Source organism: Thunnus albacares, chromosome 12 (assembly GCF_914725855.1).
Source record: "Thunnus albacares chromosome 12, fThuAlb1.1, whole genome shotgun sequence".
Lineage (NCBI taxonomy): Eukaryota > Metazoa > Chordata > Actinopteri > Scombriformes > Scombridae > Thunnus > Thunnus albacares.
The window spans coordinates 1,095,678-1,121,095 of NC_058117.1; the positions used below are offsets into that span (position 1 = coordinate 1,095,678).

The 25,418-nt window shown below is 39.7% G+C and overlaps 1 protein-coding gene across 3 annotated transcripts in view; it reads left to right on the top strand.

The window, feature by feature from the left end:
• Positions 1-25,418, top strand: part of LOC122993943 (disks large-associated protein 1-like) — a 75,190-nt gene that overhangs the window by 2,926 nt on the left and 46,846 nt on the right. For all 3 annotated transcript variants that reach the window (XM_044368403.1, XM_044368402.1, XM_044368401.1), the window contains exons 2-3: positions 10,062-10,257; positions 15,882-16,173. In XM_044368403.1, the coding sequence (XP_044224338.1) occupies positions 10,062-10,257; positions 15,882-16,173 (488 nt within the window). The remainder of the gene's footprint in view (positions 1-10,061; positions 10,258-15,881; positions 16,174-25,418) is intronic.

Below are 25,418 nucleotides of genomic sequence, written 5' to 3' on the forward strand. Positions count from 1 at the left end.
AATCGAAGAGAAATGTCCTCCCCTCTTCCTAGTAATGTTTTTGTCTTCCCTCATGTCAGGGTTGCACAGTGTTACAGGTTGCATTTCTCCAAAAGTTGATTATGGTTCAACTTTGTCACTGCAGCACCCCTGTGGCCCCTAAACCCCGCAACCTAAATGCACAACGTACAACCGTCTGCTGCAAGCAGGTTACCTGACGCTGGTGACGTGTGCACATTGCAATCATGACTGGAAAAAGAAAAGGAAGTAATTTTCTCTCAATAAAAAACATAGTCTCCTTGAAGCCTATGACAAACTGCCAAAAACAAGCCAACGAGATGCAGCAGCGAAACAACCAGTGTTTAAACAGCTGTTCTGTATTTTGAAACAGTCATAAAATTCAGTAAATAGTGAAGCTGCCCGTTTCATTACATTATATTCATGTAATAAATATACAAATGTCAATTAGATGGTAATCTGCATGAGAAATTGAGAAAAAGAAAAAAAATCAGTCATAATAATCATCTGCTAATAGTGATCAGTTTGACCTGGACAGAAGTGGTCACTATAAGCAGCTTCCACTGCATTTCAGAAAAACCCACTTCCCACTCATTTGGCCCCCCCTACCTCATTTGGTGCCCCAGGCGACTGCCTATGGGGCCTATGCCATGTGCTGGCCCTGCCTTGCAGGCCTCATATGAAGCCTGTGGCAGGATGTAGTGTCTGCTGTGGACCTAAACGTCGTCTCGTTAGTTAATAAAGAAACAGATGGGTCTCCTGTGTGGGGTGAACCTGAATTCTGGACCTTGTTTACCAGCTCGCTAACATTATATCCAGCTGTCCCAAGAGTTGATTTGAAGTTGTACATGGATACGTGCCACTATTTTTAGACATAAGCAGAGACAGCATATGCGTCACATGCATATATTTCCCTCATATTTTACCTCTGTTTGTGAGACAGGCGGTCAGAGGATGAAATCAGCCCCTTTTAAAAACTGATTCATATAAAACAATGAATTAAATGTTGATGTTTACAGCCATTCAACATTCTTCAACATGGTGCTCAATGCTAGATGGTGATGTCACAGAAGTCCTCAATACCGTACAGTATGTTGGTCATGTCTGCCATCAGGTCAAGCACCTCAGTTGATATTAAAATAAAGGTTGAGTGATTTCAATATATATGGCCTATGACACCATTTATTCTCGTGCACCTCACATTCCTCCATCTCTTCTGACTGCATGTCATCATCTGTTAATGTAACCTCAGCGTCTCCTCCAGCTCTTCTACCATTTAAGGAATCTCTCCACTGTCTCTGTCTTCACTGAAGAGAGAGTCACTGAAGAAATGTTTTCTTATATCTTTCCTGAATTCATATACTTACATTTAGTATTTAAAATATTTTATTAAAGTTTATTGTATAAGCAGAAAATATTTCCCTAATGTTTAAATTTGCAAATTTAAGTCAGTCCTTTTCTTGTCATCCATTAATCTAAGGACAGTGTTACACTTCCCGGGTTTGGGATAGTGCTGACAGTAAAAGTATCCTCAAACAGGATTGGTGAGACAATGAAAACTTGCTACAATTCAGTGTGGCTGCTCTCCACAGTATAAAGTCTGTCAGTCTCTTTCTGTTTTAAAGGCTCTCCAGACAATCAACAAATCAGCCATGAAATACACACATGACCGAAAGTAAACAAAATTAATATGATAGACTGTGAAACCGTCATATCCTCACTTTTCACTTGTCTCTCACCAGTGCTTATTTTTATCACTTGTTACATGCAGTGGATTACCTTATTTTATCTCTCAATGCACATTAGAAATTCAGTTTTAGTGATTTACAGAGAACTGGGCAGCTGTTACTGATGTAGAACAATTTAACATCGCATTTAAGACCATGAGTATTAACATTAAAGGTTTTATAAGCAGTGGGCAACCTAACTAGTCTGTAAATCTAACTAGACTGTAATACAAATAGACAAGCAAAAACATGTTCTTATTAACACTTATAATTACAAAAACCCTCAGGCTTGTAACAAATGTACAGGGGCAGAGAATATGATTACCCAAACGCTCGTTGAAGCTGAGTAGTTGAGTGAGTCTTAAAATAGCAACACAACAGAAGTAGCCCTGAAGTTGATTCAGCACCTCTGCTAGCTAGCATAAATTTAGCGATTTGTACATACACAAATGTATTCACTAACACTTAGGCAAGTTCTCCACATGTAGCCTAGTAGAACATGGTAACGTACAGCCGATGTACTTGTGCTTAAATACATTCCTGACACAAGATTAGTAAGAAAATGAAAACATGCTACAATTCAGTGTGGCTGCTCTCGTCAGAATGAGACGCAAAGGCAGCTCCCGACAGTATAAAGTCCAGAGTCCCAGTAGTCCTAGTCTCACACTGCCACCTATCAGAATCACAGGTGTAGTGCACCTAAATTATTAATTAAAATTATTAATATACACATAATGATATAGATTCTTGTTGGCATATTATGTTAATACACAGGATTTTTCCAACAATACAGATATTACAATGCTTTTTCTGTTCAAAAGTAGAATGTGTCTGCTTGCAGATGGTACAGTTAAGTTGAATTCTGTGGCCCCTCACTAATTGTGGCATAATAGCCTAGAGGTATATTTCCATCATTGGAAAAATATTTATAGCTGACAGACAGTATTGATAAACAGCATGGCCACAACTATGTATTGACACTTTCCAAAGACACACTGTGAGAGGCTCTTGTAGAGGGGCCACTAGCCCAGCTATAACACAAGCACCCACACAGTGACTTTGGGCCCTCTGGGCAAAGTGTAGTGTTGCACTGGTGAACTGGTATTTTCTTCAACTGCGCTGGTTTGGTATCTTGGTCCATGTGCCACAGTGGGAGGAAAGGCGCAGTAGCGGGTATGACAATTCCAATCAGTACCACACTGCAAACTTGATACCAAGAATGAAGCAGTTCAAAATTTAGCGCATTTAAGTTCTATAATATTTGATGAAGGCATACCCATATAAACCTCCCTGAAAAAACACAGACCACTTTTTCCGTGTTTTGCTCGTCTTTCCACTTTGTTTTATTCTGATTATGGCATTCATGCTTGCGAGACAGAAAGGTTAATGAATGATTCTTACAAGCATCTGTCATCCACAAGAGACAGATATCATCTGCTCTTGGCAATAAATTTGAGCTTTTGTATTCATATTTGAAACTCTTTACATCCTGGACAACAATACGTTTCCTCTCCACAGGATTCAAACTGTCTGTGCGTCATAATGGGGAAAGCCTGTCCATGTTTAAAGGGGATGGAAGTAATTAATGTGATCGTCCATGATTGTCACAGCCTCTAACATGCCCACCTATAATGTATGATGTGTTCTCTCTGATTGTACATCATGTCCAAGTGTGCCAAGGGTGTGCCTGGTGAAACTGGCCACAAAAATACCAGAAGTACACTGGGTACACACTGTGCAGGGCGCACTTGACTATGATATGTTCCACACCGCTTGGTTGCTTCCAGTGACTGTCAAAGGACGGCTGGACTCCTGGTCTCTCCAGTGGGGACAAGGAGAGTCTGACAGTAGTTGTGACTACCAGCACAGCAAGAACGCACATCACTATCCATACTTCATGGATGTGTTCTTCGGGTCCCCACAGCCCCACGTTCCCTACGTAGTCACAAGTGACACCACATACAGTTGTTTGCCCCTCACACAACGCCTGCTGCTAATATGCTAGAAGGGAGGGTTGTAGGTTGTCAATCTCTTGTTTTTTTTTATTCGACATGCTGTTCTTATATCATGCTTCATTCAGTCAGCTGACTACTCACATGCCAAACCTGACATTCAGTGCTTTGTTGTTAGTCACACTTTAAAACAATGCAATTTTCACTGTCTGAAACCAATATATAATGTTTTGGGTTTTGTGTAAAACCAATATTGGTCATATTTTTGTAGCTTTCATCTGCAGTTGTGGCCCTACAAGATCAGTTGTTGTAAATACCCAACTAAATTCAACATAAACATAAAATCTTGTGTAATTCACATCTAGTGGATCTTTAGTCTGATCTACAGCAGGAGGCCAGAAATATCACCTTTGTCTAATTAAGCTTTCAAAGCTCTCTAAATAGTAGAATAAATACAAAGAGTAGTTGAGGGACTCTGGCCGACTCTTTTTCTGTCATCTCCTCTGAATGTCTCTCATGCACACATCCTCCTTTTCTTTCTGAAAATGTATTCACTGACCTCAGTTGTTTTAAAATCAGCATGGATAAAGATGGAATGTTGTCTGAAGCAGAGCTTATTTAACCATCAAAGGTAATATCTTTCAATATCTTTCTTTCATTCAACAGCCTAAAAGGTCAGGTGGTGCTGTTCTGCTTTGGTCATGCAGGCAGTGAGGGTCTGTGTGAACCAACCTGCGTAAGCAGACCAACATGTAACAATGATTTCTACAAGGCTACACTACACATGCAGACTAGTGGGAATTTTGAAGTCCTTTATGCTTTGTTGTTCAGAAACTGCAACACATAATAAAACATCACATTTTCTGTGATTCAGCTGTTTACCAAAATTGTTGTACACCATCTTAAAACCCAGACAAGTCATTCTTATTGATTGAATTGTCGATCACAAATGAATGCAAATGAATGGAATTTCTGACTGTATTGCCTTAAAAAGTTTTCCTTTATATACAAGGAAATGTTTACTTAATATTAGTATCTATATGGAATTGTTAGATAGTTGTCACCAGAGGGTCTATTGTGAAGACTCACTCAAGAGGGTTTGTTGAAGGACCCATAGGTGTACATTTATTTACAGGTGCTACCAGGAAACGTGCAAAGCAAGATAACTAGAAAAAAAAAACTATTGACATGAGAAAGTGAGGATAAATCAACTCATAACAGCACAAAATCAAAATAACAGCACAAGCCGTGGCATCTGCTGTGCCTGACCTTCCCCCTCGGCTTCCCCAAGACAACTAAATATGTCCTGACATACCTCTCTTGTATTAGGCCCTCACCATCCTCACTACAGGGTTGGGCACCCTAAATATCTCAGACCCAGAAAATAACAAACACACAGAATAATTTCCTACAGGAGCTCAAATTTCCCACTCCGTAGAATGCATCGCCAAATGCACTATTCTATGCACTATTATTAATACATATTGATAATATCAGCAGTTTCTCCTCAGACATGGTAGTACCCTCGAACAGCATCACCTACAGGCCGGGAATTGTGGGCAGCCCCCTCACGCACAATGATTTCCCACAACTGGTAAGACACTTAGTAGACAAAGGAAATTTTCTAAACTCAATAACTTACTAAGCTGTGTAATGAAATAGCAATAAAAGTAACTGAAATAGCAACAATGTTTGTCTATCATTACTGTGTAACATTACACAAACAGACTTAGGATAGTAATGTGTATTGGTACTATCATATGGAACTCATGCTTAACATAACAGATAATGAAACTAAACAAACAAAGGTGTGGTAATGAAATGGCTAGGCAATGAACATAAGTGACAAATGTCATAGTTGAGTCCACTTTGTCACAGGAATTAATGGGGACACATAGCCTTTGGAATAGTATGTAATATAATATATAACATATAGTATAGAAAAGAGTAATGGACAGAGTAATTTCATCATGACTGTCACTTTCTTGCGGTGTATAAAATGCCTATGAGAGTATAAAAGTTTATGTGCTATAGTGCAACTATCAGCTGAAATCATCCTTGTATACCGTATGAGAAGACAAACAAAAACAGGACCAAACCGAATATGAAAAGACAGACAGTTTATTTCTGAACATCTGAAGAAGCAGAAGTAATATTTGTAAGAGAGGATATAATATAGTTATTACACAAATATTTATTCATACATTCTTTTTTGACATTAGTGGTTTGGATGGGATGTACAATAATAGCACATGGAAGACAAGGTTTGTCAGTGATTGGTATTAAGTACTGTGTGGAGAAGGTGCTGACAATAAACAAATTATAGAGAGTAACTTGAACTGAACAGAGACTTAAGAGACAAATGACATGTGTGAACATGTGGCTAGAGACAGCTGAGACTGACAGACCCTGAGAACGGTGTATGATGGAGGTTATCTCATCAGGTAGTTGCTGAGTTATGGATGTTATCTTGTGGGGTTGGGAGATTTTGAGCAGAGCACAAACTGGATGGAGAGGGACACTAAGAACAACTTGACATAGAAATAATTAGAACAATAATTTTGTATTGAGTATACTGATTATTCTAAGAACAGTTCAAAATGAACTGTAGAAGAATAACAATGACACATTTGTGAGATATTGGCTGGGATACTATTTTAATGTTAATTTAGTATTTGTTTGTTTATATAAAATCATCCTTACCCAAATCTTGACATCATTGCTATTGTGTGATACATTACAGATTTGAATGGAAGTTGAAAAAGAAATACATTCAGACATCTCTTTCCATCTCCTTACAAGTTTTTACATTTGTTAGGACTCGAGTATGTGACATAATTTTCATCATCTGGTCAGCTCTTCCGAATCTTGGCCTCAATCACTGAAAGAAATTTTCATCCAGAAAAAAAATTAGTGAAGTTGAATTAATCTGGTTTCTAGTATGGTATTCTACTGCACCTGGCCATTTAATCATTTTTACACATGCTCTGCTGTTTCATACTGAATATACAGTACCATTTTAATTTGAAATGTTCTATACTTGAGTGTTGTTTCTTTCTTTTCTTTTTTCTTTTTGTAATCTAAATTGCAACATATCAAGTTGTTGATACTTAGAGAGACTGTCGTGATAGAAACTGCATGCATAATCTTATGGGAAAAAAATGACCACAAAAAATTAACTCTGCTGAACAGCTTGTACAGCAGAGTCCAGAGTTCTTATTATCAAAGTCTTCATGGGAACAGTTCTAAATATATGGATAGGAAAATTGGTATTTATCATATGTTGCATAGACATACAATCAGTGATTAAATCCCACACATTCTACTTGTATATTACTTTGATTATACATGATCATTTACAAAATGACTGAGATCAGTAGTGTACATTGAGATACAAACCTGAACAGGAGGAAGTGATCACAGAAATTGCTGTATCAGGGATTTTATCAGTGTTGGGCCATGGCTACAAGTTTGGCTATCAGCAATAATTAATGACTATCAAAGATAATTGTTAATTATTAAAATCAATAAAATTATTAATAAGAATTAATAATAACGGGGCACCACCCTGGACTCAGGGAAAAAGATAGTCAATTCAGTCTCAAAGTGTACTAATCTATGAATTTGGGACTTTGATTAATAATTAATTTAATAACTATAAACAAAATCACCATATCAATAGCTAGTTAAAGTTGAAGGACTTGGAGTTCTTTACAGAGCAGGGGTTGGCAAAACTCATTCTTGTGCAACATTAAAACAGACAACAGGTATATCCAAAAGCATTTATTTAACAAAACACACAATACTAATCTAGCTAAGTGTACCTATATACAAGTGTGAGTGTGTATGTGTGTGTGTGTGTGTGTGTGTGTGTGTGTGTAGGGAAGACAATAGCAAGATGGCTGCAGTCAACTGGTGACTGAGCACATGGCATGCCGACAATTTGGCTGATAAAGGGAACTACAGAGATAAAAGGCCAGACCATGTGGTGTCTTGAACCACATGTGCTGCCTGAACCAAAGTTTGCCAAACTAGGTTTTAACCTCTTAACTGTGTGGTTCTCTATTTAAGGCCAATCGGTGTATGCTAAAAGTGCCAGGTTAAAATGAGGTTAGTTGCATGCAAGGCCTAGTTACTGGATGTAACATGTGTTAAGCATGCTAACATTAATCTAGCGGTGTGGCTATGCAGTAACCTGACTATAGGCAACAAGGACATCACAACAACAGTTCAATGTATAACCTTAACCAAATCAATACACGTACAGTACATTGTTTGAGTTAAACATTCTTGCTTAGCCGTACTATGCTTCACTGTGTTGCTAGGCTATGCCCAGTTGATACCAGTCCATGAAGGAAGAGATGCTTTGTGGTGTCCTGCTTTGTAGCCGGTGAATCCGTGGGTGAGTCAGGCTGAGAAGGCTTTGGCTTTGAAGCTGAAAGATGCAGGCGTTGCTGGGGAGACAGCACTCCAGTCGTGCAGAGGGCCCAGGTTACTCCTTTGTGTAGAGTTAGCGGCAAGCTAACTCCATTTCGCGGCTCCTGTACTTGTTAAACTGGCCAGCAGACTTGTGTGTTAGCTGCTGGCACAAGGAAACTTAGTGTCTGAGTCTTAGGCAAGCTCTTGCGTCTTCTGCCGTAAAGAAGACTGTGTGTGTCTGCTGTGAGCAGGCCACACAAGAGAGCAGAGAGCTGCTCTAGCAGCTACTGGAGGTGTGAAAGAGCAAGCAGCTGCTCCTGCAGCTGAAGGAGAAAGAGAGCAAGGAGCTGCTCCTGCTGCAGCTCGTGGAGAAAAGAGAAAGATAAGAGGGTAATCTCTAGTTTTGATAACCTGGATCCATGGATGGAGCTTCACACTTTGGGTGCGAACCCCCAGGGCTCAGGTTTCTTGGAGTCTTGAAACATGTGGTAAACTGTGGTCCACATGTAGTCCCAACATCAGCATTTAATTACAGTGGCATTGGCATTGTGGCATTGTTAGCAGTAGTGCTACCCGAATGTCAGCTCAGATGTCTTCACAATTTGGGGCAAAAATGTTATTTCAAAAAGGTTCATGATGCTAGATGTTTAAATACATATAATTTTGATAGCTTCATGTTCCTCACATTCTAATTTTTAACATGGCCACATCTAAACCATATGTTTGATTAGCACTTTTTTATTTTGTAGAAAAAAGCTTTGCTCTAAAAATTGGCTTGGAACTTGGTGCACACTATAACTAAAGTTGAATATAATGAAAATGCCTTGTGTGTTCTGACATTTTGACAGCCATAGACGAAAACCGCTAATGAAAATACTGAATGAACCACCGTTGCTACTGTGCTACAACTAATGATGAAAAGTTGTAAGAAAAGCTCTGAGCTGATTGTAAAAGATAGATTTGCCACAGCAGAGAATCTGGCTGTTACAGAAGCTGCTGGTTAATAAATGATTATGTGCTTATTAAATTTATTCAGCAGCTGAATCACTGCACTGTGTGCAGTGGTTTTCTGTGTCACATGGATAGTAGGGGTGTGCCTGAATACAAATATGTTATTAGGCAAAGCACAAATAGTGGGTTTTTTAATGAACATTTATTTCATAAAAATATTTTAAAAATTATTTGTTGTCAGGAAGAAAAAGAAACCATGTTAAATACCAGCTTGCAGGTCGGTTCCATCGCTATCTCAGTCTCTCTCCTGTGCTCTGCTGTTACGTCTATCAGCAGGTCTCATTGAGGGGAGTCACATCCACCTGCTGCATGATGCACATTTCCTTATTTGGACATTACTCCTGGAGTTGGGGGTGTTTCCCAGAAATAAAGCTGAGCCACTGACACACACAAAGTACTCCCAAGGAACTCTCAATAACCTGTTGTTCCCCCTCTCCTTTCCGCAAAGTTAGGTTGTAAAAATAGGCAGTAAATGAAAAGTGCAAAGCAAGAATCGCCTCGGAAGTTCTTCTCTACACATTACATGCTGTGCTGTCTCTGTGTTCTGGGTGTATAAATAAGTAGAGGTCTGTCTGCACAATAGCAATCCACTTGGTTTAGCTCAGTAGTCATCATGGTCATCTATGATCTGGGAGACTCGAATTTGAGACCCAGTGTGGGGACCTCCTTCATGAGATAGTTTATTCATAAACACTTGTTTGTTTAATATCCTAAAATTGAAAGTGTTATAAAAAAAAAACTGGACTTTTATACCTATTTCCACTTTAATTTGAAAACAAATATAAATCATTTTGCTGCCTAAACAAATAAAGATACAAATACAAATACTGGGCTCTCTGCACATCCCTAATTGATAGTAACCACTGTTCTGACTCAAACAAAATATTATTGTGTATTTTGATATCAGAGAGGATCTTGTATATAACTCTACATCCTTGTCATTCCTCTTTGTAAGGATTTCGACGGAGCACTCCCCCAAGCTGCAGATCAGGAGCCACAGTTACCTTCGTGCGGTGAGTGAGGTTTCAATCAATAGAAGCCTGGACACCCTGGACCCCAAAACCCTCCTCGACCCCAAATCGCTGCTGTCCTCACCCCAATACCGCTCACGCAATGAAAGCTACATGAGGGCCATGAGCACCATCAGTCAGGTTGGTTGCCAACACTGCTGCCTGGATATATACAGTATGCCCTACCCAGTCATTTCACCATAGATACATGAAGACACAATGACAGGTTTGAACAGATGTGATTGTGTTTGAAATCATTTTCATGCAATCTACTTTGAACTGGAATTTGTGGGTAGTGGTGTTCATAAATTTTTTAAAATCTTTGACTTTCATTTCATGAAATTATATGTGGCAGTTTTAGTCTGATTGTTCATCTGGGGGATTTCTTTCTCTTTCCCTGTCTTTAAAGGACAGGTTCACTGTTTTTCACAGACCTTACTAAAATATATACCATCATTTATATATATACACAACACGATTTCACCATCATTTTTGAGAAACTTAGCATAAACATATACTGAAGTTTTGCATTGGGCTAAACACAGTCCAGTGTGGTAATTGTTTACTGCCTTGACAATCAGGGCAGTCAAGGTCTACTTACTTGTTTGTTCTGGAGTTTTTGACCATATGACACAGCCCCCATCAGCAGCATGACTGAGTTTGTACAGTTGCCATGGATCTGTAGATGCTTTCCATTATGGAGAGCATCGTTTGTACTGTGGTGTCCATTTTTTTCAAAATGAGATTTATAGGTCTGAAGGATTGAGAGAAGCTGCTTCAGAGTGCTAACTTCTAAAAACTGAACCTATCAGGGAAGCTCTGTTTTGCCCAGAGGTGTAGTGGTGTGTATACAGCATATACCCACCTCTGGTTGGGGAATTTACTGTACACCTACTTAAAATAGCCAGAGGTACTAAACAGTGTCCATCTTGCAAAGCTGGGTGCAGCCAATCATGTTGCAATAATTCATGTAATCTGGCAGACATTTTGTTCCCTGACTTTTAGCCTTTAGAGAAACTTTTTTGGCAACTGAAATTGGCTCCTAAGAAGATGTCCAAGACAGAAAACAGCCCTGCGTTAAAACGTTCAGTGAGCTGCGTTTGTGTGGGTGTGTTGTTTCAGGCACCAGTGACAAGACACAATAGCATCCAAGAAGTCCAGTTTGAGTAAAAGATCCATGAGTTTGAAGACTTACCAGATACCAAAAACACTATATAAGGTTTATAATACTATGTGACAGGATTTTACAATCCTGGAAGGTTATCACAGTCTCAATTATTTCATCTTTCATCACGATGATTGCCAGTTAAATGGTAAAAATATGTCATTAAACACTGTGGTTGCAACCCCACTGCATCAGCACAGTGGCCTCATTCAAATGAATAAAAAGACTATGTTTTTTTCATGCAGTACTGATGAAATGGCAGCAAGCCTAAGGAGAAGCTCTGCCATGAATACATTTGAGGAACAAAATTCCCTTTCCCTTGCTGTTGTTCCAATGGATGAGTATACAGTACTTAAAACTGTAGTAGCCAGAGGAAACTACAGTATACCCACCCACCAAGACATCACTACACCACTAGTTATGCCTATTATTATACTAAAGAATTAAATAATAGGAGACAAAACAACCCAGGTTGAAAAACAGTACACCAATCCTAGTTTGAAAATACTTTCAAATACTGTCTGAACCCAGATCTGTGCACAATGCACCACCAGCACTGTAAAAAATTTTCTGAGGAAAAAAAATCATGTGTCCGACTACACAATTCCATCCATCACATTACAAATATGTTCCTTAAAAGTACAAGGCTGGTGATATTCTATATTTTCTTATTGTTGACAAATCCCATAATACCCAAACCAACAATGAATTGATCCTACTTGAAGTAAATGCACTATTTCCATCTGTTTGAGCAACGTTCACTAAAAAGTGACCCGCCTTTTTAGGAAATTACTGAGCCTTTTAATAAATTAAATGACTATTTATTTGGGAGCTGCTTTTAAAATTAAAGTTTTCAGAAGGAACCAATGAGTGCCACAGACAGGGAAGGGAAGTCAGAAAGTATTGAGAGCCATGTCAGTTGTCGATAGGCTTATCCTTTAATTTAACAGAAAAGGTGACAATGCACCTACCTTGTCAAACTTTATTTTTATAGCACATTTAAAACAACCACAGTTGACTAAAATGCTGAACAGGCTTAAAATACCAAAATTAATATAAAAGTAAATAACAAATAGGAATAAAAGAAAACAAACATAATAATAATAATAAAAGAATTGTGGTACAATAAAAGCTGAAGTGAAGTTTCTAGGGTCTGAGCAGTTCTTATATGAATAGGTAAGCTGTTCCAGAGATTTTGGGTAGTCACTGCAAAGGCTCGGTTGCCACTATTTTTGTGCCTGGATCTCTGAACATCCAAGACCACCTGGTTGGTCGACCTCAGTGCTCTAACTGGAGTATGATGATGCAAGAGTTTTGCTAGATAAGATGGCGCCAGCCCATTTAAAACCTTAAAAACAGGCAGTAAAATCTTAAAATCAATCCTGAAACAAACAGGAAACCAGTGGAGGGAGGCCAATACTGGCTTTCTTATGCTTTCTTTTTCCACTTAGAAGACGAGCGGCTGCATTTGTACTAACTGCAGCAGTGAAGAGAAGACTGTTCTACAACCGCATACAAAGAATAACAGTAGTCTAACTAAGAGGTAATAAAAGCATGAATAACTCTCTTGAAATCTTTGGGAGAGGGATAGGCCTGAAAAAAGCTAGTTTTGACAACTGAACTAATCTGTTCATCAAATTTGAAGGAGCTGTCAAAAATTAAACCAAGATTCTTAACAAAAGATTTACATGTCAGAAGCTAAAGGGCCATCATAGTCATCCAATAGGTCAAATTGTCCAAACATAACGATCTCAGTCTTATTTTCATTAAGACTGAGAAAGTTTAAATCCATCCAAGCTTTGATATCTTTTAAACTGTTTAGCAAAGGCTGCATTGAAATTCTACTTTCTTTTCTTCCAACCACTCAAAGTGCTTTTACACTGCATGTCACATTCACCCCTTCACACACATTCATACACTGAATGGGTACAGGGGCTACCATGCAAGATCCCAACCTGCCCATCAGGGGGAATTAACCATTCACACACATTAACACATTGATGGCATGGCCATCAGGATCAATATGGGGTTCAGTATCTTGCCCCAGGACACTTTGACATGCAGACGACATGCTCTACCTCCTGAGCCACAGCTGCCCCAGATAGATTTGTCAGATAGATTTGTATATCATCAGCAAAACAATGAAAAGGAATATTATGTTTCTTAAAAACAGACCCCAAAGGCAGCATATACATTGAAAAGAGGATGTGACCCGAAGTGGAGCCTTGATGGACCCCACAATTAAGTGGGGCCACAGTTGAAGAATATTCACTGAGGTGAACAGAGAACTCCTATCTTTCAGGTGTGACTGAAACTATTTTAGGGCAGTACCTTTGATGCCTATGCAATGTTCAAGATGTGATAAAAGGATCCTATGATCCACAGTGTCAGAGGCAGCAGTCAGGTCTAAAAGCACCAGAATAGACAACACTTAAAACAACAATCAAATTATTTCAGCTTCTATTCAAAGCTACTGTATGTAAAATAAAGCTGTACTCCATAAGCCTTCATTTGTACTACCTTAACTTTATCTTCAGTCTCCACTTGTATTACTCATCCTGAACCTTTCCCTAATAACCACTACCATATTGGATTGCCTCTATGCCTCCTCTTCATTCATGTAACCATAAAATCTACATTTAACAAATTGCCACAATAGGCTTTTGTCTTGCATTTGAGATTCATTCAAATACAATTTGTTTTGGTTTAAGTCAATGTGAAAATTAAGCTCAGTGATTTGGAAAATAAAAGGATGGAAAGATAAAAGGCTAAATGCAGATGGGATGTTGCAGTTGGCATGCTGTGTTATGTGTTTTTGTATGTAAAAGAGACAAGGAGAATGTACCTAATTTACATGAAATTGAAAGAAAATAGATTTGACAAATACACTGTAGCTGAAGCACTGAGGTAGAAACTCAATAGAGACTTGAGTTGAAAATTCTGGTTGGTTGACAGTTATAGAACAATAAGTACAACTCATGTTTGTAGTGCTGAAAGGTATTGCCTCATTGGAGCCTTTGCACGTTGGAGCATTGGTAAAGGGCAGTGAAATATTGTTATTATTATTGTTTGGTGTCCATTGAGCCACAAGCCAACAGCTCTGGGGGGGGCTGTGCCCTGTTCTGATAGTTTCAAGCCCCACCCCTGTGAAAACACCAAGCCCTGCCCCGTTTGATGGGAATCCTTTTCATTACGCTAACATGTCTCCTTGCTTCCCTCACTCGCACCTCTTCCTCGCGTCTTATCTCTTCCCAGCGAGGATGTGAGAGAGAGATGCAAGGAAGAGACGCGATGACAGAGGAATTTAATTCACCAAACGAGACGTCCTCACTCACTCCAGCGTCATTTTGAGGAAACGACAACTACTAATGACACACATCACTTTAAATGTCAAATAGGGCCTATGTAGAGGTCAGCTCTCAATATGAACAACTTATTAAGTAACAGTTTAAACTCTAAAATTCATTCATACATTTAATCAACATAATAATTTCTACATAGTGATAGCTGGAAGGAAAACACCTGATGACTAATCCAATTTTTATCATTTGATTATAGATCTATAGCAGCGTCTGGCTGTCACACATTAAGACACAAATAGACAATTTAAACCTGTTAATTGCTGAAAGAACAGAACCGACAGGAAAGGAGCAATAAAAACAGCTGTAGCCTGTAGAATGTCGAAATTATGCTTTTTGGCTTATGAAGAAAATAAAAGTTTCAAGAGTGTTTTTTGTGATTGATTCATGATTAAATAATTTTCATTTTATGAATAAATATGATCAGCATCTGTTGGTGCTTTCATTCCTGTTCCACAGGTAGTTTTGCTGATCTGCTGTATTACAATAATAGCCCAACCGTGTACTGTCCCGTCAGATCAGCTGACCAATCAATAAACACATTGGATCAAAGGAGTGTTGCTGTCTGTGAAAAAACTTCCACAAGTAACACTTGTGTTTCCTCGCTCTGAGCTCCTCCAGGAGCCTCCTCTGTCCTTGCTCTTCGTCTCCTCCAGGTGCATTTAAGGGATCGGAAGATCCTCCATTATGGTGGAGGGAGATTGGTCTCTGGGTCACAGAGGAGAAAGGACGCGAGGAAGCATAGAATTAGCGTGATGAAAAGCACCCCTTTCTTTGCCCCTGTAGCAGCAAGAAGCCCACTGTGCTGACAGGCTTAGCCCCGCCCCTGTAGCAGCAGCCTAGCCCCACCCCTGTGACAGCAACAAGCCCCTCCCCAGCAATTGTCAGGGAGCAAAACCTGATTACAAAGTGCAGGGACAGTTCCTGAGTACCTCATGGGCTACAGAAAATGTTCCTGTGGTCAAAAAGTGCCATCATAACTGCTGGTATTTGTCCCACCAAGGAGTCAAGCAGTTGCCAGCAAGCAAACCCTTTCAAGTGCTGTTTTTTTTCAATTGACCTGCTTTCCCAAAGTACCTCTAGCAGAGCTAAGGTTGAGAAAAATAACATTCTTTTTTTTAAAGTGTAATGTTTTGAATAATAATTTGGAGTTTTCCCCAATTTCCACCCTCCTCATTGTTCACCTCTTCTCCCTCTGCTTGCTCCTCCTCTGTCCTGTGTCCTGTCCTCTACTCCTCTAGCTGAGTGAGGTGGAGGTGAACGGGCAGATTGAGCAGGTATGTGAGCAGGTCTACAGTGAGATGCAGTCCCAGGCCATGGAGGCCGCCATGGACAGCATGGACACCATGGACACCATTGACACTCTGCCCATGCCAGGATGCTTCAGAATGCGGAGTCACAGCTATGTGAGGGCGATCGACCAAGGCTGTGCTGGGGAGGAGGAAGGAGAAGGAGGGAGACCGCTGCTCCTGCTGCCATCGTCCCCACCACGCACATCTGCCACCACCGTCAGGACCATCCAGAGCAGCACAGGTAGGGTATAAGGTTAGGGATGGATGTGGATGGAGGTGGATGTGTTTTTTTTCCCTTTACCACAGTGTAGCCTGGATGCAGACCAAGATGTTAGAATGTTCTGTATGGGAAGAATTTTGAAAATATGAATCCACTAGAAGGCATTTACATACAGACAAGTGAAAAATTAAAGATAAAACTAGAATAAATATGTGTAGACAGTTAGTTAGTTAGTTAGTTAGTTAGTTAGTTAGTTAGTTAGTTAGTGGAAAACTGAAAATTGTGGAAAATGATCTTTGGCCTCCCCACATAGCATTAAGAAACAATACACATGTACAATACAATACACAATAACTGACAATACAGACAATGATGAGGACAAGTGACAGGGACACAGTATCAACAAACATCATTTGAAATGCAGAAATACAGTACAATAAAACTAAATGACAGAAGGACTTGGTGGGGTTTTGTGGAATTCAGAGTAAGCATCCTAATTGCATTTGGCAAGACAGACTTGCTGTGCATATCTTTGGTGGTTCCCTGGGGCTAAAAGCCATGGGTGTAGATTTGGGTATGGACGGTAAATCGAAGTGTTGCTGAATTGTCCCTACCAATATTTTTACTAATCTCAAACAATCCTGCCATTTTAACTCCATAATATTAACCGTGAGATCTATACAGTTGCCAAGTTTGTGTTTTCCGTGAAAAGTGGGTTATTTATGATAAGAGGTGAAAGAGTGGGATATGGGGGATACTTGACTTGATGATCTGGCAACCCTCAACTTCAAGCTGTACACAATGTCGACTAGCTGCAGCAGTAGTAGTAGTGGAATCTTTTATGAATGGTAATTAATCTGAAAGGATTAGCATTTATATTTCAAATGTTTTAAACATAACAGAATCAAAAACATCTTAACTGGACAATCAATCATCTTAACATCAATTGATATTACTATATATTTAAATTTCAGGTGTTAGGTTTATTAGCTCATTTGTGATTGTTGCTCAGACATGTCACCTAAAACAACTTTATCACTCAAGGCAACAATGTCCCTCAGAGCTAATTAAGACATCTGGTCCTTTTCAAAGAAGAACCAAAGTGTCAGTAACAGAAGAGCTTAGCTAATATGAATGGTTTTTTTTTTATCAATTCAAACATTTATCTTCTTTGACATTTATGACATGGACATTGTTGAAAAGGTAAATTAGCTGAAGCTTGTCCAACTGATTTGTTTGTGAATGTTTTATTATAAAAAATCCTGTCAGCAGAAACCTGAGCAGCACAGACACACAGAAAGGTAAGCTGCAGCCTCTCAGGTGTGCTCTGATGTCATAGTGAAAGATCTAGCCATAAGTTCAGGTGCTGAATGACCAAGACTAAGTCAAAACCGAGTATAGTATGTATGGCTGGACTGTGTATGAAATGAATGTTTGAGATGATTTAAACATGTTTGAGGGTTGCTGTGACCCTGTCATAATAGTCTTGAGTTGTGTCACCCAAATCAACAAACTGTAAGAAGCACAGAGCTGCAGAATCTCAGGTGAGGTTTGAAAGTGGTTAAAACAGAGTTGATTTAAACAGAGCAGCACATTACCTACAGGTTTTTACATTCATTTTCTTGTAACAGTTATTGTGAAAATCTACCATATGTCAATTTTAAATATTTATTTTATTCTCTGATTTAAATTAATTTGAAATAAAGTTTGACCATGTGACTCCAGAATGACATATAGGAGCACTTTTCTAATTGGGCGCCCCTATCAGCAATAACTGGCAGGACAATATTATTTGTCTGTGCCTTCCAAAACCGTTACAAATCACTGGTAAAAAAAAATGTTTTATGATGTGACTGGTTAGGTTAAGGCACAATTGTAAATTTTGGCCGTCTGACAAAAAAGTGTCCCTACCAAAGATTAAACCAAATCTGTACTCCTGATGAAAGCTCAAAGAATGCAGATACTTCAATTTAGGTGTACTGCATAATACAATTCAGCCATTAACTCATGCTCTGTGACATGTAAAAACATGCTGAGCTGGGGCAGCTGACCTTGATTTTAGATCAACATGGTAAGAAGAAAAGATTTAATAGAGTTTTTACATTAGCCCATGTCGGTCTGCTTTGGCCACCAACCTGGGATAAAACACGTCTTCACTACAGCCTCAAAGCCAAGGTGAGCTGCACTGCTGCGGTCCTGGTTCCTGACAGGGCTGACATCAGCCAGCCCAAGACTCAACTCATGTCTGTACTGGAAACCTTCAGCTCTCAGTAGTTGTAACTTCTAATTGAATCTCTGTGGTTTGAAGTTTAGTTTCTCACCCTGTTTGTACTTTCAGATATCAGCATTATTTTACTGTTTCGTGATCGCTCTCAACCATATTGGAGTCATGCTAAGTTAGCAGTGCTGTTCTTCAATGAAAACAGGTCTACACAACAATGGAGATAATTAAGGAAATTTGGTCACCACATCAAATTTAAGTACAAGCATAAACAGCCACAGTGAGATGTAAGATGAAGAGCTGTAGACAACAGACTCTTAATGCATTTTCTACAAACAGCACATCTCCGACATATCATCAAAGTAAATAACTCCTTTAGTCTAGCTGGTGCAAAACACCGTGCTAGCATGGCTCAACTGCTCGTAGCATGACTCGGTGCAACTACCCCAAAAACCATGGAAAAACCTTACATGTGACTCCTATGAGAGTTAAGTGGTGCAAAATATATAGGCACTGCTCTACAGAAATATGAGAAAAAAATTACATGGTTAGATGAGTCATCCTTCACCTTATTGTTGACAAGTGGGTGAGTGCATGTGTGGCATACAGCAACAGTACAGACTTGAATGTTTGACTCTTTTAGTGAGGTGGTCCAGTGGCTCTGTTCCATCCACAGGGCAGAAGGGCATGAATCATATACTCTGGCCTTCACAGTCATCAGATCTCAAACCAACTGGACACCTATGGCAGATTTTGGAGCGATGTGTTAGGCAGCACTCTCCATCACCACCACCCAAACACCAAATCAGAGAATATGTATTGGAAGAATACTGTTCATCCCTCCAGTAGACTTCACACAACTGGAGAATCTCTGGCAAAGAGCACTGAAGCTGCTCTGGCAGCTCGTGGTAGAGCAACACCTTACTGGCACACTTTATGATGGGATTTTGATTGGTCACCAGTCTGTATCTTCACAACATTGAGTTGCATTGCACTCAGTGCTGCCATTTATGATCAGACAAAATTGTGACAATTTTAAAACAAGACTAGGTCAAAACCTAGAATATGGCTTGACCGTGTATGAAACCGTGTATAAGGGCTTTTAATTTGAAACGACGGATACAGGAAGTGGTGATGTCTAGCCAAGGTGACTTGGCCGGCCAAATGGTGTAACTTCATCGCTCAGTCACCCATGGACTTTCGTGTTTATAGGGCTGACCCTTGCAGTCCAGCCAACAACAGGGCCGGTATGTATAAAGAGGGGGAGAGAGAGACTTTATCACTCTATCCTATGGAAGCTGAGAACAGCTGTGCTTACAATTGTTCTTTTTTATGCCATTATCCCGAGATCACAAGTTAATTATTTCATTATCTCAAGAAAGCAAGCTTTGTTATCTTGAGATAACGAGATAATCAACATGTTATCATGAGAAAACAAAAGGCTTTTCGGCTTATTTATTTATTTCCTCTTATTGTTTCCTATGGAGGCAAATGGTTATATCAAGAACCCTTTCTATTCAAAGAACCCTTTTTGAAAGAAAGAATTCCTGAAGGAACCTTTGGAAGGAAAAATACTCATTTCATATTTGTTAACTAACTTAACTAACACAGCTATAATTAATCAATCACAAATTAACAGAACCTTTATTAATGACATCTGTGTCACAGCCAAATGGTAGGTTGATTAACACCTGGTCATAAAATGATGGGATGTTTCATATAGAAGACAAACTAAACAACACCTTTCAAGCATTTTCATTTTATTACACTGTAATCAGTAATGAGAGAAAGGAAAGTGGGGTGGAGAGAGGGAATGAGAATCAACAGATGACAGATTTCAACCCATGTCCTTAAGAGCCACCTGAAGGCACTTACTTGAATATGGTAAAAATGTACGCATGCATGAAATGGAATAAATAAATAAATAAATAAATAAATGTTCAGAATGTTATCTCTAACAGAAAGACAAAATGCAATTTCTGTCTGTGTTAGACCTTGATTAAGTATAGTCTGATGTATTAATCAAAAATGGGTACTCCTTGATCTGACATTTTCAGCTTAAATCAGTTGCTACTGTTGTCAAGACACCATGTATGCATGCTGGCATGGAACTCCTGAGGGGTGTTCCGTCAAGGCAGCTAAAGAAAGCTGCGCTTACTTGAAAAAGCCTGGCTAGAATTAACGTCAACTTTCACTTAAGGCTCAAACTGTTCCACTAATACAATTTAGCCATGTCTAGTCAACATTAACTCTAACCAGGCTTGAATAAGTTTGCATTGTGCACATGCACAGAGTACATAAGCAACCCAGAACAGTCGATTGTTGAAAAGATGATACTATGTTGCATTAAGAAGGGAAAACCAGAGAGGTGTTCTTCTCAGCAGTGGAGCAAACCCTGATGATGAAACTTTGTGAAGAATATCAAGGAGTTATCACCAAAAAGGGCAATACTACTGCAATTAGCAAGGTGAAGGAGATGGCTTGGCAAAACATTGCTGACAGATTAAATGCGTAAATTATACAAGCCTAAATATGTGGACAGTGGTGGCCCCTCCTTCTTTATTTGTTAATAGATAAACATTAAGATCACTGACTGTGGCTATATTATCAGTAGGCTAGATAATATCAGATGTATGTTTCAAATTATGGTGTAGGCAACTAAGTAGAACCAATTTACCTTTACCAACTACATAATCATCTACTCTTTGACGCATTTTATCTTTTGCAGGATGTCCATTTGATTTACATGCATCATTGAAAGTTTAAAATTAAGAAGCTCCAGTTAGAGATAAAGAAACTGGAGGAGGATGTAAGTACAGTGGAAAACGCTTATAGTGATCAGGTCTGTCTGGGTCAAATATCACTAGAAGCAGATGGTTATTATAACTGATTTTTTTCTTTATTTCTCATGCAGATTACTACCTAATTGACATTTATTAGCCGATATGAATATAAAGTAATGAAATGGACAGCTTCGCTATTTACTGCATTTTATTCACTGTTTCAAAATACAATACAGCTGTTTCAAACACAGTGTGCACACATTTTTGAAGTAGTGGGGGTTCTGACTTTTGCCAATGACAAGTTCTTTATTTTCCCCGGCGGCAGAGCAGGCAAAGAGTGGTGATCCTTTCCTTAGATTTCTTTCTCTCCTTTAATTGTCATAAGCTTTGGGGAGACTATATTTTTCATTGAGAGAAAATTACTTTCTTTTTCTCGTCATGATTTCAATCTGCACACAGCAGCAGCTGGAAGCAGATGGGTTACCATGAGGCAATAATGGTGCCACAGCCAGTTATCATGGGAGTAAAGTACGAAAAATAGAATTACCATAGTTTTAATTTTTTTTCCTTATGTTGTCATGTATGAAAAGACCCAAAATGAACACTGTAAGCAGACTACTTGATTACTATAGCCAAATTATTTAAACAGCATAAATATTGTATGAGAATGATTCTATCCCAAGCTTTTCGATCTATATAAGCAGCTGATCAGTGAAACTGTGACCACTGTAAGTGGTTACCACTGTATACATTTAAACAGAGCAGAAGGTCATGGTTTAGACTTTATTTAATTTTCTTTTTGTCTTCACGCTTGAACAAAATGAGTGAATGAATAAATAAATAAATAAATAAATAACTTCAAAAAAACGTTGGCACACCTTTATTTCTTAAATAATAAACACTAAGCTTTTGACCATGAATAAAATGAGGATTAACTGAAAATGGTATTTTTGTAAAGGTCTCTCACAGTTCTTTCATCCTATGTTTCCGAACATGGACATGATAACAGTGATGCAAGCGCAAAAAGACACTCGATGGAACCGTCTTTTGGTAGTCTATTTCGGACTTCGCTTGTCAGACATTTTTTGACACATTGCTAAATTAAGCTTGACAGTTAGTCTGCCACAGAGCAGACTGGTTCTCTGGTATAAGTTGCCTTGGTTACTGAGCAGAATTCATATAAGCCACAGTAATGGAAAGGGACTCTCACTTAAATTAGCAAGGCTTATCAAAATAAGCCAGGCTTTTCCTTTACCTAGCTTGATGGAATACCCCTCTGATCTCTGATAATCATTATAAGTAATAAGAAGAAATTACCTTTTGTTTTCTCGTGGTAACGAGTTGATTATCTCATTATCTCGAGATAACAAAGCTTGTTTTCTCGAGATAACAATGTTAAAAAACAAATTGCAAGCACAACCGTTCTCAGCTTCCATACCATCCCCACCTCTAATAACTGAATAACTGAAGTAAACACTTATCAACACAATCTTTGGCATGGAAAAATCATTAGAGGAAGGTGTTTTCTACTCACTTGATTTTGTGCCTGACACAAAGGAGAAATCTGCTTCTCAAAGGTGTGTGATCAGAAAGGACAGTAAAGTCTTCACTGCAAGCTGATAGAGAGAGGGGATACTTAAATGCATGGCACATATGATTAGAGAGGCTCCTGAACTGATTTGGCTGTCATGAGGTGAGCTCCAGTAGCTAAAACTGAATGTATTGGTCGTTGAGAATCATTGATCTGACACCAAATCCATGCACAATTTTATGTATAGGCGCACAAAACAGAAGCAGCCCATGAGCCGTGATAGGCTTCCATACTTAGATGATTCAGGCAATGCAGAACTGGATACCAGTAATGGGTACTTAATCTCACAGACCTGTGATGTGTATGACAGTCCTGCATCAGGGGCATCGTCAGTTCATGTGTTTATCAGTGTTCTTTCTTTTACTTTTTAACCTTTTTATTTTGGACTTACTTTTTTCTCTGTCTTAACTCACGTTTAATCATTGATCATTGTTTTTCAGATTTTCCTCTCATCTTCCATTTTGCTTGTATGATAATTGCTGGGCTGGTGCATTATTGGCTTTGAGTTTGGGAATAGTGTTCAGGTGTCTCATTTATAACCGTTGCATATGCACAAAACGGGGTCTGAAAGAGGCGTATGCCACTTCACAATTTCAGAAGTTGTGATCTATTAAAACAAACTTGACAGGAGAATGTGCACACCTGTACGTAAACTCTGACCCATGCATACAAACATTTTTGAGACATGGGAAATTGGTGACACAGATGGTGAGGTGGTGAAGTGAAGCCAGATTGTATAATGATCCTCTCATCCATTTAATTTCACTTAATATGCTTGTATGTATGTATATTTATGTATCTATGTGCGTTTATCATTATATATTGCAGCTGGATAGCTCAGTGGTTAACACTGCTGGCTTTCAAATCCCGGCCAGGGTGGGGTAACACATATCCAGTGTGGACCCTTAGGCAAGGTCCTTGATGCGGCTAGCCTACCTCAGTATGAGTGATACCAGCTAAGCAAAGGCTCACAGCTCTGGCAGAATAAATAGGATGTTCTCCATCAAACCATCCAAAATGTACTCTCAGGGGCAAGGTAATAACACGAGAACAGATCCACCCAGGGCTGAGATTGAATAATACTGGAAGAACATATGGGAGAAGGAGGCATCACATAACACCAATGCTCAGTGACTAGTGGATCTAAGCACAGACCACAGCAATCTCCCAGAACAAGTTTCAGTAACCACTACAATCCAAGAAAGAGCCTGACAGCACCGGGCCCGGACATGATCCACACCTACTGGCTAAAGAAACTAAATGCACTCCATGAATGCCTGGCAGCACAAATGAACCAACTGCTGATGGATGGGACCCACCCAGAATGGTTGACGGACAGCTTGCATGAAGGACCCCCAGAAGGGCATGATCTCATCCAACTACTAGTAACCTGCCTCTGTACAACATAGAAGCTCCTGTCAGCAGCTAAGATGAAAGAGCAGTCACCCAAGCTTGCAAGACCAGGCAGACAAACCTGTGCACCACCTGGCTTGACTACAAGAAAGCCTTCGACTCAATGCCACACACATGGATACTGGAATGCTTGGAAATGTACAACATCAACTGGACACTAAGAGCCTTCATCAAGAACTCAATGGGGCTGTGGAAAACAACTCTGGAGGCCAACTCAAAACCAATTGCACAAGTTACCATCAAGTGCGGCATATACAAAGGTGATGCACTATCACCACTGCTGTTCTGCATAGGCCTGAACCCCCTCAGCCAGATCATCACAAAGAGTGGCTACAGATACAGCAACGACATCAGGATGTCATTCGGACTAGATAAGTGTGGTCGGATGGTATCGAAAAGAGGGAAGATGATCAGAACCGAGGGGGCTGAACTGCCAGAAGGCAGCACTGCAGATGTTCAGGACAGCTACAAATACCTTGGGATCCCGCAGGCAAATGGGAACCATAAGGAGGCTGCCACAGCCAAATACCTACAGAGTAAGGCAGGTCCTCAAAAGTCGGCTGAATGGGAAGAACAAGATACGGGCCATCAACACGTATGCCCTGCCAGTCATCAGATAGCCCGCTGGTATAATAAGCTGGCCAAAGAAGGAGATAGAGGCTGCTGATATCAAGACAAGGAAGCTCCTCACAATTTATGGAGGGTTTCATCCTGAGACTGTACACTAAGCGAAACGAGGAAGGCCAAGGACTGGTGAGTGTCAGAGCCACTGTCCAGGAGGAAACAACCAACATCCAGGAATACATCAGAAAGATGGCCCCCAAAGATGAACTGCTAAGTGAATACCTCAGGCAGCAGAAACCCAATGATGCAGAGGAGGAGGAGGTCAAGAAGTCAAGAAGTCCTACCAGTGGCTGGAAAAGGCTGGACTGAAGGTCTGCACAGAAGCAGTAATCATGGCAAAACAAGAACAGGCACTTAGTACAAGATTAATAGAAGCGGGGATCTACCACACCAGACAGGACCCTATGTGCAGGCTGTGCAAAGGTGCTCCTGAGACAGTTCAGCACATAATAGCAGGGTGTAAGATGCAGGCAGGAGCAGCGTACATGGAACGCCATAACCAAGTGGCTGGCATAGTGTACAGGAACATCTGCAGGTCACAATGGAAGACACCTCCTAAGGTGGTTGAGAATGACCAAGCTAAGATCCTGTGGGACTTCCAGATCCAGACTGACAAGCTGGTGATGGCTAACCA